At 41.2% G+C, this 17,550-nt stretch overlaps 1 protein-coding gene across 2 annotated transcripts in view; it reads right to left on the bottom strand.

Annotated features, from left to right (window-relative positions):
• ankrd12 (ankyrin repeat domain 12) overlaps positions 1-17,550 on the bottom strand; it is a 37,326-nt gene that overhangs the window by 8,444 nt on the left and 11,332 nt on the right. Inside the window, exons 2-8 of one of the 2 annotated variants that reach the window (XM_005924593.3) lie at positions 8,294-8,408; positions 5,741-5,891; positions 4,375-4,446; positions 3,822-3,962; positions 1,946-2,149; positions 1,576-1,718; positions 96-243 (exon numbers count right to left, since the gene is read on the bottom strand). In XM_005924593.3, coding sequence (XP_005924655.1) covers positions 96-243; positions 1,576-1,718; positions 1,946-2,149; positions 3,822-3,962; positions 4,375-4,446; positions 5,741-5,891; positions 8,294-8,353 — 919 coding nt within the window. In that variant the 5' untranslated portion in view covers positions 8,354-8,408. The remainder of the gene's footprint in view (positions 1-95; positions 244-1,575; positions 1,719-1,945; positions 2,150-3,821; positions 3,963-4,374; positions 4,447-5,740; positions 5,892-8,293; positions 8,409-17,550) is intronic. The other variant, XM_005924594.3, reaches the window with a different exon arrangement.

Below are 17,550 nucleotides of genomic sequence, written 5' to 3'. Positions count from 1 at the left end.
ACTTAAGCTTCATTTACAGTGGACACATTACTGGATGTCGATGACAGGGGAGTAAAAAAAACAAAACATAAATATTACACAGGAGGGACAATCACCTGAAGAGCTGTCATCATGGTCCGACACGGCTCCTTCTCCCTTTAATAGCTGTTCCAGCTCCTGAGAGTCGGCCACATCCACCGGGCGCTCGCCGCGCTTGTTGGCTTGGAAAGCGTTACCACCGTGACGAAGCAGAAGTTTCACAATCTACAGAAAACACAACAATTACACTGAGAAATCCGAGACAGACAGACATGCCTTAGACTTTTTAAAAGGTAAAATCTAACATTTTACCAAGGCATTTAAAATTGTAACAAAATGCACTTTAACGCAATCTGATGCATTTTGATCATTTTTAAACTCGAACAACTTAAAAACAAATTTACTGGCTGATGACCTAAGAGTGGCCGTCTTCTTCTTATTATCATAAAATACTACAATCTGCAAGTTGATGCAACAGAAATAAATATTTGACTTAACATTTAAAGACAGCCAAAAAACAAAAAAAACCCCAAACATGTATGCAATGTCCACATATAAATGTAACAGCACTCTGACTCTTCCTGCATTAAGGATGGACTTGTGCAACCTTTATATTAGAGGTGCGATCAAAAAAAGAATTGGCTCATGAATACATACAAGCACACCAGATAAAAATTTGGCTGATCTCCCTTTTAAAGTCATCCTCTTGGGTCAGTTTTCAGTGCTGCTGCTATTTTTAGCTTGCTCATTTTTAGGCTAGATTCTGATCGCTTGCATGTGTGGTCTACGATTTCACCGCAGCCCTCAAAACTTGAAGCAGCCAACTTCCATCTGTCAGACTGACTCTGCTTTCATGTGGGGGGGGGGTGTCTGGGTGTCCAGCTATGACAAAAGTTTTTTGCAGGTTTCAGTTACAGAGTCCACAGTTTCCTGAGCGAACACGAGTGCGAGCAGGAGCATGCTTGTCAACATTCGCAAGATTGTTATTCACTGTAAATTTATCCCCCAAGGTGACACTGACACCTCGCTCGAGTTCATCTAACATCCTGAGACGTCTACGGACAATATTCAGCACAAACGACCTGAACTGTGATGCGTGCCATCCTGTGCCGGCACAGAGCGCATTAAGAACACGTACGTTTTTCTGGCTATGTTGACATAATCTTGGCTCACCAACCTCCCTACTTGCCAAATATGTCTCCCTGCCAAATCCACAAATTCCACAAAGTTGAAAGGTCACCGTCTTGAAAAGCTGAAGGAGGTGCACCATGTATCTTAGAGGCAGTGCAGGAAGACAAAACAGGTCTTCTGCTGAGCGACCTAAAAGTAGCATTCGCTTGGAAGCTGTCCGAGTTTGGTGATAAGCCAAATTTAAATCAATTTGTGTATTTTTGTTTTGATTCTCAGAAATGTTTAATCAAATTTTGTAAGTGCACTGAGACAATGTCCTTCTTACATTCTGTAACAATTTCAGACCTGTGCAGAGTCCTTAATCAAAATTTTTAAGTGCAATATACTTTTAAGACCTTCAGTTACAGACTAACTCAAAGCTCTTACATCTTTGTGCCCGCTGCTGGAAGCATCATGAAGTGGTGTGTCGTCATCCAGACCCTGTGTATTCACCTCTGCACCCGCTGCTATCAAGACCTTGGCCACATCATAGTAACCAAGATTACAGGCTTCATGCAGAGGCGTCCAACCTGGTGAGGACAGGAGAAGAGTCTTAAAAATTTTTACCAGCTGTTTTCTCAATTCTACTACTCGACATACTACTGCTTATGCAGCTGTTGGTAATCTGCAGACTGATTACAGCTCATGTTGAGACATTGCCTTTGCATCAGCATCTGTTACTCAGTCTAATGTCATTATTAACAACTGCTGGGACATGATGAAAGCTGTTAAATGAGTATCTCCTGGGGCGTCGTACCTGCAAAGTCTTTGACATTGACATCAGCTCCCAGGCTAATGAGCTCTTTAACTTGCTTAGCGTCTCCCCGGATTGCTGCCATGTGAAGGGGAGTCTCCCCTCGCTCGTTCCTCTTGTTGACCTTGTCTTTCTGCCGAGACGAGGCGCTGCTGGGGACTTTCTTCTGCACAGGGGTCGTTTGTGAGGGGTGACTCGGTGTAGAGTCTGGACACATGGAGAGAGAGAGAGGGAGAGCGAAAAAGACTTAAATGATGCTCGAAGGGAAGAGAGACAGAAAAAAACAAAAAGCACATCACACACTAAGACAACTGCTTTTCTCTCTAGACTGAACAACTACAGTGAATCCAGTTTTACTGGGAACGAGAGACTGCTTAAACCCATGTCTGAGTAAGCATACATGCATCTGGACCTTTCTAGGCATTACACATGCACGTTTGAATGCATGGTGTCAGTACAGAGTTCACTGAATTCACAACATCCTGGTCCACTCAGACAGAAAGACAGCACCTTCACCTAAAGCAAACTAGATCTACTGCCGTTTGCTACAAATTCAGGCTGTAGACAAACAGCAATAGTTGAAAGAACATGTATGGGTCTATGAAACATGAAATGGGGGTTGCCATAGTAATGGAAACTGAATAGCACTAATGGGACTGGCATGGTTGTGTGTTGGTGCTAAACAGAACCTACACACAGCTGTGCAGACTGTCATCAACAAAATGTATCTGTGTGCTGTCACATTTTTTGAATACTGATGTTATTATTCATTTTTTACTTCTCTCCTTTAGCGGTGAACTCTGCAGTCCCTCCGTTTTATCTGTGCACACCATCATCTTCATCGGCTACATGATGTCAGTTACTTTGGAGGACATGCACATATGTATACCTATGCAAATTCAGACAAATGCAGTTCCGTGATTTCCGGAAGATGCACTGTAATGTTTGTCAGAGCTACTTTAATAAGATATGGAAATGGACTAACTGACAAACATCAGATCATTTGAGTACTTTTTCCACCACTGAATATCCCGTTTGTTGGCAATAACAGAGCAGTCCGTTACTACAGCATTACAGATAGCATCATATAAAGCACAGTCAGACTGTGCCAATGGAGAAGGTACGTGTGCACATTTCAGACCATTTTCCTAACAAATGAGGGTTATCATTCCCCTCAAACTGTCTACTGTAACAGTCACCAATTTCTCATTGACTGCTGATGAGCACCGGTGACGAAGCATGACATACATGAACAAATGAAGAAGAAAGAAAAAAAAAGGTCTAGTGACTAGAGACCATATTTGGGGGAAAAGAAAAATTCTCAAAACTGCCAACAACGTAATGGAAAGGAAATAAATATTATTCAACTTATCAAGAGGAAGTAACTTTTTCACATAGCACAGGGTACAGCAAAAATCTCCTGTAGTAGACAGACTACGGCAGCAGGAAGTCGCATGGTACCGCCCCCCCACAATGCAGTTTCATCCCCTTCCAGCACCACAGCTTAATTCCCAAATATCCTGACCCGATTCTCTCAAATTCATTTGGAGTCAGTTTTTCGTAGGCTTAACACTGTCAAACAGCTCCTTTAATGAGTAAAGCAAAAGACAAACAAAACCAAACTGCAATAACTACTAGAAAACACGTAAACAAAACAAAACCAAACAACACAGAAACCCTAACCCCTCTCCAAGTCAGCTATTTTCAGATCTAATCTACAGCAGCAGTACAGTATCACTAACAAACACCACAGATAAGATTTTTATCCTATTCCTAAAAAACAAAACAAAAACAAGAGACGTTCTGAAGTATGACTCATCTAGCAGCAAATACACACTGACCCTTCTTGAGGACGAGGTGAAAGGGCGAGTACACAAACCTGGACTGTTGGCTGTCATCTGCATTAGGAGAGCCATCTGTTTGCGCTCCGACAGCGGATACCCAAACAAAAAGTTGGGTGCCTGGGATTTCTTGCCCCCAGCTTCCTTTTTCACCTTCTTCTTGTCTGGTCCATCTTTATCTGTAACAAGAATGAGTTTGGAGACAAATTACAAAAAACACCAAAAAAGGTAGTCTTTTACAAGATGCAACTTCATTGTGACTGCATCGTATTTTTCCTCTTCCCCTTGTATCTGTTGAGCGCGCAGAGAAACAGATGACAAGCATGAGGTTTAAAACAAAAAAATCAAACAGTTAAAAAAACAAAAACAAATAGAAGATGGCATTCTCTTAAGCCAGCCAAGTGCCCATGGCACTCCTCGGGCCCCCCCAGTCTCCGGTCGGTTGTTTAAACACAGACATGCGTGAGCTGTAATAGGGGGGAGATGCAAGGCGAAAACACACACGCGTGCATGTGTGCATGTGTGTTTACAGCAGAATAGCAGCGCAAAGTGGATGGGCGCGGGGGCTGAGGATCGGGCTGCAGCGATTACCTGCGTATATCCTGCAGGGAGGCACTAATCTCTCTCCCCAGGTCTCACTCGACTGGCCTGGGTCTGAGTCATCTACAGTGCAAAGCAGAGAGGATGGGAGGGGGGGAGAGGGGAGGAAAAGGAGAGCAAGGTGGGGGGGTGGAAGGGTGGGAAAGCACTGCATTAACGCTCGCTCGCTCTCTCTCACCCTCCTCGCTTCACATGAACTCAAACACAGACAGCCACAAAGGCACACTCGCACTCCACGCACAGATTATGAGTCATGGCAACACAGCAGACAGGAGAGGAGATCCGGTCCGAGGCGGTCACTGGGGTCGCTTCTTCGCCTCGTCCTACAGCTGCTCAACAAAAGGACCGGGGGAAGCTGCTGGAAGGCAAAGCCACTCTCCGTGCTAGTTTATTACGTGTGCGACATAAATTATACTTCCAAAATTGAGGGTTCTCATCTGTTAGAATGACACAGGACCACACAATGAAAACGATCATGTTGAGCTTTGCTCTACAGAGGAGATGAAGGCAAACCTGCAGGACTTCAAGCAGTCCATAAACATGCAGTTTATTTATTATAATTACAGCTGTACGATACAGTAACCTATTTTTAGGCCTTGAATCTGATAAACATATAGTTAAACTTTAACTGAAAGAGGGGGTTAGAACAGTGTTTACACAAGTGAGAGGAAGAACGACATGTCTGCACTGCTAAGATGAGTGCATTTTTATCGTCAACATAGTGACAGTTATTGGGAAATCTGTACACCATCAGTGAGGTTCAAGACAACTGCAAAGGTCTTTCTACAGCGCAGTTTATAAAAACATGTAAAAATACAAATACAAATAGTGTATTTAACAAAAAAATGTTAAAGATAGTATTGCAGTGCATTTGTAGAGGGTTATTCTACTATTGAGGACTGAAAATGAGGGAACATGTAAAACAGTGAAGATTCTTGGGGGGCTTTTTACAGTTCACTTATACACTGGATATCTACGGCTACATAGTTCACTGCTGGTTTTGGTCTTTTTTAAATGGGTTTTGTAGATAAAGGACATGATGTGTTGAATGTAGAAAAAAACAAAACAAAAAATGGTGTTATATTAGGAGGTGGGGTAGGAGGCCCTGATTACTATTTGTAACACTAAAAAATGAATACATTCTCATAGAATGATTCTTCATCCATCTCAGAATACACACAACAGGCCACAAGTTCATCAGTGAGACCTGACTTAGGTCCCGTTTTCGAAACAATATTGACCCGTTGTTGACTATTTGAAGACCTGTTTGACAGCAGGCCACCAGGGGGCAGTGTACAGACATGGCAGTGAGCCAGCAGCATGGCTGTTTGGAGGGAGGAACAGCAACACTCCTTACCCGTGTCGGAGTCTCGCTCCTCTGCCTGGGGCGGACTGGTAGTGAAGGAGAGCTTGCGCTTCATGGAAGACTTTGCTTTCCCTTCCTTCCCCAGCAATTCACTCCGGTCCAACTTTGGAGTTTTGGTGAAAGGCGACAACTTGTCTTTGCTCTGTCAAAGGTGAGGAAGAAATAAAACACACACAAAGAATTAAAATCGGGTCAAACGAGGCAGAGGTGTGGCCTCAGTTGAGTGCCGAGTGTGCCTGGATATGTAAACAAAGGAGCAATGGCCTCAAATAAACCCTGGCAGTCTCATTTTAAAAGCCATGTCAACTAGTTTGACAGCTAACAGGATCGAGCTTAGTACGCAGGTGGTAGTTCCTGCTTTACGTGACTTATACTGCAGAGATAACACCGACTGCAATACGGTATTTGGGTGCTGCTTGTGAGGCTCACTTAAATGTTGTTCCCAAGGCGAAGTCTCAAGGGAAGAATACAAGATCTGGAGCTTCCCCCCCCCATCAGTTTACACACAAAAGAGAAAAAAGGGAAGAAAAATAAGTCCATTATTATGGCACTGTGCTGTGGGAGTGTGAAAATATTCACACCTGTGCAACCTGCACTGCCAGGCAAGCATTCAATACCATCAGACTTCATAGATTAACGGTTTCTTTTTAATGCACAACAGCACCTTTACTGATCATCAATTTAAATCATATCCGATTCAAAAATATATCTGCAGTCCCAGTCCTCAAATGCATTGCATTATAATCTGTATATAGCCTGCTGGTCAGACAAAAAATGTTTAGGGTCGTCCCCCACAGCTTTGGTAGATTATCTCATACTTGCATCACAACTTTCAGACATTTTATAGACAAACTGAGTGAGACACTCAGATTAACTGATGTTGCAGTGACAACTAATTCCTAACTCAAACCCTTCAAATTTAATAGCTATAATACTGAAAACACGTAAAGCAAGGTTGACCACAAAAAGCCTGAAATGGGACGATAAAGCAAGAAAATTACCTACATATACAGGGTGGCTTCCTGTTGAACACAAGTACCACCTCATTTGGGTAATTTGCATTTCTTTGGTGACCAAAATCGGAGCCATAATTGAGCAGAAAAGACGACAACACCCACTTCAAAAGACACAAGATGTTAAATTTTATCCCTCCCACTTGCAGCTGCTGATTGCTTCTGTGGTTGTAATTTTGGTTTTCAATGCCTGAATTGAATTTAGCCACTCCAAGCACATATAAAACTATTTGATTCTACAGAAAATACACACGGTGGAGGTGGAGCGAAAACACTCCAGCATCAAACACAACCCACAGCAATACCACTAATCTCGCCATTATCACAGTGTCTTTCAGTTACTGGGTTATTCTGCACTCTGATCTGCAGACAAAGCTTTTTCAGAACCATTACTTTTAGTGTGCTGCACTTTGGTGCAGTAAAATACATTTCTGGCAGGAGGAAAATGTCTGCAGCATGGTGCTTCTTTGATCTCAGTGAAGCAATGTGCCAGCTGTGCAAAGCTGAAGTGTCTGGCACGACTGAAAGTAGATGAGAGCTAAGATGTGAAGTACCTTTGCCTTGAAAATAAAGGCAGACACAAATGCTTCCTTGCATTTATGTAGAAAAGGGCAATTAAGCCCTGTTTGCATGGTAATATAGTAGATAGTACGTCAGATATTTCTCACGCACAACATTCGAGTGCATCTCTGGGTTAAAGCAGAATACTGTATCACAATAGAAAAAAGCCCCACAGAAATATATGCTGTGTTAAGAATATCCTTTTGATGAACCACAAGATTTATCTCGTTCTATCACTGGTAAACTACATACAATCAAATCACAATGTTGGCCGAACATAACCGCATTGATGTCAACATGTACATGTATGGCAGCTGAAGTGCACTGACATTTACAGAACAAGCCGATATAATGAATAATGCCGCTACAAGCTTGGATGTGCTCCCTGCTGGTGCCCAGATGTTAGTGTTCAGCAAGTGGGTGATGAGTGTTTACACATCAGAGCTCTAAAACCCAAGAAACATTCATGCAGATGTTTGAGAACTGAAACAAAAAAACAAAACAAAAAAACCCCCCTGTCACTCAGGAAGCAAAAAGTGACACACACTCTAAAGAAGCCTTAAAAGAAGTCAGCTGTCTTGGAGTCCAACACTCTCTGCATGCCACATGATTTAGCATCAATAACAGCTTCTCAATTTAGTTTTATTTTACCTGGTTTGCTCGATGAAAGAAACTGTGAATGAACCAGATTGCTCTACAATATCATGTGAACCAAGCAGTCAATCTTTGTTTATTCAAATGCCATTTTCATTGATCATGTGATCATATTGACAGTTTCTGCCAAACTCTGAATTCATTTAGTTGTAATTAAAATCAGCTGTGTATTATTTGGGGTCCAATTTTGTACAGTATTTCCCCAAGAAAATGTAAAGAAAACAAGTATCACTTTTGTAAACTTGCAGGAAATATTCCTTGTGTTTACCACAGGATGGTAATAGAAGCTTCTATTTGAAGTAAGAGAGTCACATACCTTCTTCCCCGCCTGCTTATCCACCATGGCTCCATCTCTGTCGCTCCCAGGTTTTGCCATGGTGAGGCAACCTGACTAGCTTAGACAGCTACAGCACAGTAGGTTCATCATGCACCTGGAGACAGAGACCACAACAGCAGTGAGGAGGATTTCAACCCTGCCACATCACTGCCTGTATGGAAGGCTGACCTAGTAATTCTTGCTGCAAACAGAGCACGCCTGCACGAGACAGTGGCAAGAGCAGGAGATGGTTTTAAAATGCAGGTACAATTAAATAACGTTTTTTTCAGAGACTGTTTATAGGCTTTCAGCAAATGTTTGTGTTACAGAGGAAACGAGCCAAGTAAAGAAAAGTCACTTAACCCCCACAGAGCAATGGAGGGGCAGGTATTGAAATAGTGCTGCCACAGAGCGCAACTCAGCTGTGTTTCAGGATGTAGGTTGAGTGGATCTGTAATCAGGGATTTTTATTGAAATTTCCATTGCATCTCTCGAGATTGACCTTAAAGCACCGGCAGGAAAAACTACATGAGGCAGCATGAATCACAGCTTTAGGGACTTCTTGGGTTTCTGAGAGGAAAACGTCCCCCTCTGTATGTTGTCCCTGCGGCCTACTCATCAGTGTAACCGAGCTCGTTTCTGATGTGGTTTGTGACGGTGTAGTAACACAAGCTGCAGAGTCACTGGGGTGCACTGTGGGTGCCAGCACTTTAGAGAAAGTACAACACTGAAGCTGAGCCTGCACCTGAAGCCAACATGGCATCTGTCAGTTATCTTGCCACATGAAGATTGCAGCTTTCAGTCATGAGACCCTCTATTATCTAGTACTTTGAATGAACTTTCCCTGCTTCCTTTTTTCGCTCACATATACACACCCAGTACCATGATGACTGAGCAGAAATAGCCTCCCGCTGCTTATGAAAGTCCCACTCTTACTCTATATTAAGAAACCTGAGAGCCATTGATTAGTTGTTAAGCAGCCTCCAAAATGATTGGGGCAGCCCCCATTACTCATAGGCATCAAAAATACAAGGGAACTCTAAATTTCATAGTAGACATTTAATTTTCTAAGAAGAGAACAAGCATGATAGCAGTTTTAGTATTGCACTTATTCATAAAACAACCAGGGCTTTTGTGTTAAGGGGTAAGCCATCTCAGTAAATAGCACAGCTCTGGTGTTCCCAACAATTCTGGCAAGTTCCAGGCTGAATAATTTATGATTAAATAATCAGATCAGCAATCTCTCACAGGAAAGTTCTGACAACAAAATGTGACAAAGTGTTTGGCACTGGCTAGCATGTTTTCTGGGTTTTTAAATAGGAAAGGACATTTCACAGGAAGAATCCTAGCCCATATTCACTGGGAACTATTTAATGACTCTTTAAAGATCACTTCCCACCCATAGACAATATACAGTATGGACATAGCCACCATGGTCCAATCCAGTGAATAGTAGTCTCATTATAATGCCCTGATCAGAGCATTTCTTACATCCTTGTAAAGACCCGTGATTGTTAAGTCATTAAATACAGTAATAGGATATCCTAGGGCTGGGCGATATGACCCAAAATTCATATCTCGATATTTTTTAGCTGGATGGCGATATACAATATATATCTCGATATTTTTTTAAAGCCATAAAGTAAGAACAAAAAGAGAGTTCTTAGTCAAAGCTGTGTCCCAGATGTCACACAGGCGCTTGAAGAAATTACTCAAAAATAAATTATCAGCATTTATTAAATAATAATGCTGCATAAATAAAAGAAAACAATGTCGTTTTTGTGCATAACACAGCGCGGTTAGCTCATTAGCGCGTTAGCTCGCTAACACGTTGACGCCGTCTAGCCCCATGCACTGGGCGATGCGCAGTAACTCGTTAACGGAGATTTGCCGTGTCCATCTTGTCGTTGCCTGTAGGTGAAGCTATGGGGGAGGAGGAGTTGTGTTCGGTGAAGGAGAGGCGAGCCAGAGTAACGTTGTGCAGAGACAAAAGTGGACGAAAGAGAGGCAAACTTGCAACTCCACAAGTATAATTATAACGTGACATAGACTATATCGATATTGTCACATCCTATATCTCGTATGAAAATATATCAATATTTTTTAAAAACTCGATATATCGCCCAGTCCTAGGACATCCTAGAAAAACTTTGTTTTTAACCACTCAAAATTTGCATAATTTACAAAAAGAACTTCATGTTTTATTCAATATGTCCTAAAACTAGCAAATGAGCCCATAAACACAGGAAAGATTTTATACAACTGTGAGTCTGTTTTCAAAAGGAGTTTAGAATGAATGCAGGTTTGTGGCCCTTCTGCTTTGGCTTCACTTTACAAACACAGAATCTACATCCATATTTTATACTGTCTATGATGTGGACTACTTGCGACAGGCTCTCTTTACCTGGGTTTGAACTGGACTGCATTTTCTTTTTCATTTTGAAGATGTTCCGCAGAGAACTTTCTGACAGCTGAACTTGCCTTTGCAAGTTTCTCCTGTTTACACAGTATCATCAAATCTAACCTTGGCACATGTGTATCACAGGTCCAAAGCCTGGTATGTAGTAACAACTTCTACTTTCAGTGGCTGACAAATAGCTTTTACTTGCATTGCCACCATATTCAAACAGTAGTGGCATGTTACACACTAAAACCTTGATTATTCCTGCCTGGTCTACAAGTCTGATAGGGTCTAAGTGATGTAAATGTCATTATTAGGTGAGTGCGAAGGTCCATAAGAATGTCCGCATGCTTGCCGATTTCTTATGACTGCACAGACGTCTGGAGACTTTACAATGCACCGACTGTGCATGAGACTTTAAGCAGATTTCAAAGAAGTATAACAGGAATGACTGCTCAGACATGATCTTTCTAGCTGCTTATGTCTTCAACAGAGTATATTGAAAACTTAAGTACTAACAAGGAAAGATATAAGACAAGAAACAGTCATTTAAAAATGATTTTATAATTTATTTACTATTCGAGTAATTGAAAATCATAACCATCCTCAAAATTTATGGCTGTTTGCATTTTTTTTCTAACACAGAGGTTCTACCATTCAAATGCTTTAAAAACCCACTTTATCTATCAATTACAAGCAATTCAGTCAAGTTTTTTTCTCCAGGAAAATGCATACATATTTAACATATCAATTTTACATGTTAACGTCAACTTGACGTCAACTTGTGTGTTTTTAATCATCATATTGTCATATTATAAAAGGGGGGGAAAAAAATTCTGATTAACTGTCAAGATTACTTGGGAACGAAACTGTTGCTTGCATAGTTTGGCCTCATTCTCTTTAACTTGTGCTCTAATGGGAGCCTGTCCTCATGTACAGGGTTAAAATTGGAAGGACAAGGGCAACCAGTATCCTTGAAAGACTGACATTGCTTCTACACTATTAGTAGTGAAAAGTCCACTGTTAGTAGGTATACAAGTGATGGTAATATCCACTACATTCCATGTCTACAAAACGCTAATCACAAGTTCAAGGTCAGGTGAGGTTTTTGTGAGTTTTCTAAAATTAAGTGGTCATATTTAAGAGTCTTCAACTACCAAATGTTCAGCATTTAAGGATGCTGAACAGGATGCAAATATTGCCTTTGAAATTGAAGAAAAGTGAATGCAAGTGGCTTCTTCTAATTTAAACCTTTAGCATTAAGCAGCACAGCCTGTGGCACACTACAGAATCATTACGGTGCAAGCAATTGATGCCCAACATACCAGGTTTGAAGGGATCAGAACATATAAAAAGCCTTCAATTAGACACCATCCAGATGCAAGCTGAGCAACAAGCATGCTCTGACAGTGACACAATGTTTCATGTAATCACCTTTACGAGGGGCCATTTTTAGGACGTATATAAAAACCACAACTGAAAGTTTAATCAGCTACTCCAAGACAAAAGGCATGCCTGTCATAAACAAAGTGACAACGCTGACGCACGTTAAGGAGGAAACTGCTGTTGCTGTAATCTGCTCTGTGGTTGACATTTTTTATGTATTCGTGTATTCGTACAACTCTCAGGTTGACATGAATTATTTGAATATGGCATTGTTGTAATGTGTAGGTACTGAATATGATGCCTTCTTAGAGTCTAACCAAACTTTGCTCAGTCTAACCATTCTTAAGAAGTTGCAACATGCTTTTTTTTTGTTTAAAAAAAAAAAAAATTTATACAGATTTTTTTATGTTTACTTACTGACTTAATGTATAAAGGAAATAATTTGCTGTCGTGAGGCTTTAAACTTCGATTCTCGTCGTGCAGTTTAATCATAATCTGACTACGTGATTCTCCATAACATCATCACTCATAATAATCTCTATTGGAAAGCAGCATACATGTTACACATGCTATTCACCTTTCCGGGGAGAAACCAGTCGTGCTGGTTTTAACATTAATAAGGCAACTAGACTTCTTTCAGTAATCCCACATTTTGCTTCTTCTGATACCTTTTATGATCTTTGCCGATCCTGTGTGATACTGTGGTGTTGACAGGTAGTTTTTTCCAAACACATGGACCAACTGCACAGCCGAGGCCAGTGAGAGGTCATTAGTCAGCAGATAGCCAGTAAGCAGCAGCATTGTCATTCACGCAGCTGAAAGGGAGAATTGAGCTGCCCACAGTGAACTTGTTGGTGTAAAGAGGCTGGTGTATTGGGGGTATTAAAGCAGTGTGGACAGGCCAGGACCAAACCAGAAAACAAACGCTGACAGGACTCCAATCTGGCACAGAGAGGAGGCGAGAAGGGTGGGACTATAATTACAGAGGTATTTGGGCACTCGCCAATTTGGCATTTGCATTTACTGCGTTTCATGTGCAGCTCAGGGCTGCATAAGCCCCTGCACGCTCTGCCATTAACCTCAGGCTGTTTCAAGTCCAGATCAAACCTCGCCTTGATGACTGCTACAGTTCACTGAGACTAAAGCGGAGATTAGATTGGCATGAGATGTCATACTGTGGCAAACAGTGTGAGCAAAAATTTTCCAAACCACTTAATATCACTAAAGCAGATTTATCAAACTACCCCCCTCAACAACAAAAAAAACAAAAAAAACAACCCACGAGTGGGAAAAGGTTGAGAGATGTGATTACAAAAATCATCGGCTGGTTTTCTCAGTCTCAACGCCATCACTGTGGTTAACAATTCAGCAGAAAAGGACACTGATGAGCACTAACAACACATGGGCCACTTTGAAATATTTTCAATAATCATATATCTGTTGAAATACCAGCTAAAAATCTCGGTTATAATTACTTAGCAGTTTCTTCTCATAAATGAACAGCAGTCAAAAATGCCAAAGTAAAACAACTTAGAGGGAAATTCAAATATTCCCACTCCCAATCATTTGCCTCAATTTAATATGTTAAACTCCGATACTGGGAGGAAGATTTTTCCTCTTATGTTTTAGAAAGCAAATGATTTTTAGGATTATTTGTGACTGATTTATCAAATTAAAATGACAGTTTTCTGTGGCCCTAATTGATATATTAAGTTTATAAAGGTTTAAAGTATAGTAGATTTCCAATTTAAAAAGACAAATGACCAACACTTTATACATACATATTCACTAAAAATTTTATTTTGCTTCTTAATGTGTGCACTGATTGTGTATGTTGTTTTTTTATGTCTGTGTTTTAAAAGCTCAACCTAAGGATGGGCATTGAAAAATAGCTTAGGCCATAAATGCTGTGGTGTGTGGCATGGTTCATGTATTGTAGTCATTCCCATAAAAATAAACTGCAACTAAACATCAAGGTTGGAGGTCAACATATCACCCTTTACTAACCATCCTTCTTTACCTATAACATTGCAAAATTTGTGATTTCAAAAGAAGTAAATTCTAAATCTGAATGAATGAAGACAGCGAAATCCCAAGCCAAGTGTGCTGCTGCACTGCTGGTCTCTGTCTCCATTTATTTATAACCTTGCGTTCCTGCATTTTTAACTCCACTGGTTCCTGACTAACAACAATAACAACCATTTCCCTGTAGTGTTCGGGTGCGCCGGCCCTGACAGCAGAGCGGCTGCTAGTGCGTGTCCTTGCGTGAGTGCAGCAGTCTGAGAGGGGAATTGTGGTAAAAGACTCTGGGAGTGTTGGGGTATGTTCACTGGGGGAGGATGGAGGAGAGTGTATGGTGGAGATGTAGCCAGGAAGGATGACGAGCACACAGAGTACGGTAACCTGATCCACTGACTGCAGGATGGGACAGGGAGGGAAAGGGGGCTAAGAATAGCACCGAGCCTGACACACAGCTTGCAGAGCAGAGTACGCTGCCGCCACCAGCAGCAGAAACATTACTCCACTCCAGCTGCGAGAGTACTGCCTGCTGTGAGCTCACACACACACCATGTGGAACATACATGTGATTTTCCCCTGCTCTCCCATGTGGCTGTACTTTCGACTGCAGGCACACACACACACACACACACACACACACACAAGCACACGCACAACAAAAACCCCCTGATGAAAAGTGAGCTCTGACTAAACCACTGGGTTACACTGCAGTAGAAATAAAAACTGCTTAATTATTATCACGAATATTACCAATCCAGAGAAGATGTATTCAGCTTTTCCTACAATAGGATGTAGGGAAGACTGTGACATGCTCAAGGAGACGCTCGACGCCTGCTGCAACGGTAAACAGCCCGTCACGTGGTTGTGGTCCTACACACCATCGGGCTAAATGGTGGGGGAGGTCTCTCTCAGCTGCACATTCACTCGCTCCCTCCATCCTCCTCCTCCAACAACGACTCCCTAATGAGTAGCAGGACAAAGCCAACCGCAAAGGCCCGATACTGGAGGGGTAGGGGAGGTAACAATATCCAGCAAAGTGCCATCTCTCACATATAAATATCTGGACTATAAGCTGAATTAGATGTTCTTAAATACCTTACACAAAATCTATGAGGTATAAAGGCTCTTCTATTTTCTGCCCTTTCAAAAGACAAAAGAAAGAAAAAAATCAAACAAAAAACAAAGAAGAAACAGCAGTATATCAGGAAGAGTCTATCATTTGTATCTGTAATGAATGCCTGGCCATATATTCAAATTAAGGGTTTGTGGTGTCTGGTCAAAGTAAGCAAGCAATTTAAAAAGCATAAAGAGCTGTTAGCTTACTAGTCTACCCAGTATAATTGATATTTTTAAAATGGTGCTCAAAATTTATACTGGGGGGGAACCCGGGAATAAGCAGATGTAAATTATAATTGTCAGCTGTGACAACAACAACAACAACAACATGTAAGCATGGTGCCTGGAGCAGCAACAATCAGTTACTTAATTTATTATACTAGCAATTAATTACAGGTATAATCGACACCTTAAACAGCTTCTTTTACAAAACAGTTTTTAAAAAATATTGTGCCGTATTGCAAAAACAACAAATTCTGGGTTCTGGACACATTACTCTGACGAGAGGTATTTTGGACTTTTTAACTCATGAAAAGAAATAATATTACCTGCAGCCACAGACTTTAAAATGCAATCACAACCTGTCTATTTTTTAAATGCAGAGTCACAAAAAGAGGTTGTATAAGCCCTTCATATCTTTGGGCTCTTAAAGTCACTCTCTTGTCATTCTCCTGACTCAACTATGCACCAAATTCAAAGCAGCATAACATTTCCAGCACAATGTAAGTGCAGCTTTCTTCCTCCCATCACTGGGTCATCTTAACTGAAGGCGCATTTCGACAAACAGCAAAAGAGACACTGGATGCCTCGAGGAGGCCGTTCACCTCTCACTACCCTAACCCCAGACAGGCGAAACACGCTGCCTCCCACCAGAGCGTCTGGCCTTCGTTCCAGTAGTTTTTGGCTTTCATAAATAAGACGGGCACACTGCTGGAAAGAGGCGGAGAGCACTGGTTAAACTCTCTGGCATGGGAAAAACATGGGTGGATATTAATATTAAGTAACTGTTCAAACCTGTACCAGTCAGCTGCTGCCAAATCTACAATGAAGCTAATAGCTTTTTGGTAGTACGACAGCAACTTTTATAGGTGTATTTAGTCACTTACAACAACAACAACAACAAAAAGTTGTCGTACAACTAAGTACACTTCATGTTTCATCTCCATTAGATACAGCATTTACTTTGCTAATGTCAAATACTATTATAACACCAGATTCTTTTGCCAAATCAATACTATGAAAGACATAATAAATTCATTTAAAGACCAGAAATAGTTTTTTGAGCTTTATTATGCAAGACAGAGTGCTGAACAATTTCAGTCTTATCCTTCACTTAAAAAAAATAAAATAATAATAACTCATCTAAATCTACAAGGGCGAGGCTCGGGACATGGCTTGCACACAAATAAAAGCCTCGTCAAATAACATGTTTGTACATGAGAGGATGTAAATAGGGTTAACTTCACTGGCACGAGAATAAGGCTCTAACCCGGACTGATGAAAAATGCCCACTAAACTGGTTCGAGAGAGTCTGACAGCCTTAAGAAGCCTACTGCTACTGCTCCGAATGTAGGTTAATGATCAGATACCCAAGCAGAGGACAAGAACAATGAAGCCTTTACTGCTGATTACGGGTTAAAAGGAGGGGGAGGGAATGTGGGAGGGATTAGACCAAAGGTTAGGACCCAGGCATAGGTCTTGTTCTCATTTCCACCACATGGCCAAGCTCACTTGACTCAATCAAACACTTGAGAGCTGTTGCTGCTCGAGGAAATATTGATATCCACAGTATGGATGGAGAAATGGGGAATTTTTAATAAAATAAAAAAAAAAATCTGACTTTGAATTAGCAATTATCAGACTTGGCATTAATAACAGTGAGCTATATGCAACAGAAATGCATCTCATGTTGGTAACAAAAACTATTAACTGAAAAACATCCTGTTTAATACATGTTAAAAAAATGAATTAAAAAAAAAAAAGCCTCATCACTGTTGCAACATGTTTGCTAAAACAAAACGCCCTCCTTTTCCTTTCAGAGAATTTGTAGGCAATGATTTAAAGCCCCTGGTGGCAAAGACATTACCTACATGACTATGAAACAAAACACATCTGCAGCTAACAAGGTGTCACAACCACAAGGAATCCTATCCACTCGGTTCCATATGAGCAACTAGCTCGCCACAGTCTGAAAAATAAACTGTGAGGCAAATATTGTGTCAGTTTTCATTATGACATTCAAGATACGACTCCATCTACACCTGTCAAATCCTATTAAACTCGATGAGCTGCCGATCCGATCACAGGCCCGACACATGGCTGCCTGCGCAGTGCC

The sequence above is a fragment of the Haplochromis burtoni genome, unplaced genomic scaffold (genome assembly GCF_018398535.1).
Source record: "Haplochromis burtoni strain Fernald_Lab_line unplaced genomic scaffold, NCSU_Asbu1 Contig_78, whole genome shotgun sequence".
NCBI lineage: Eukaryota > Metazoa > Chordata > Actinopteri > Cichliformes > Cichlidae > Haplochromis > Haplochromis burtoni.
This window is presented reverse-complemented; position numbering and strand designations above follow the sequence as displayed.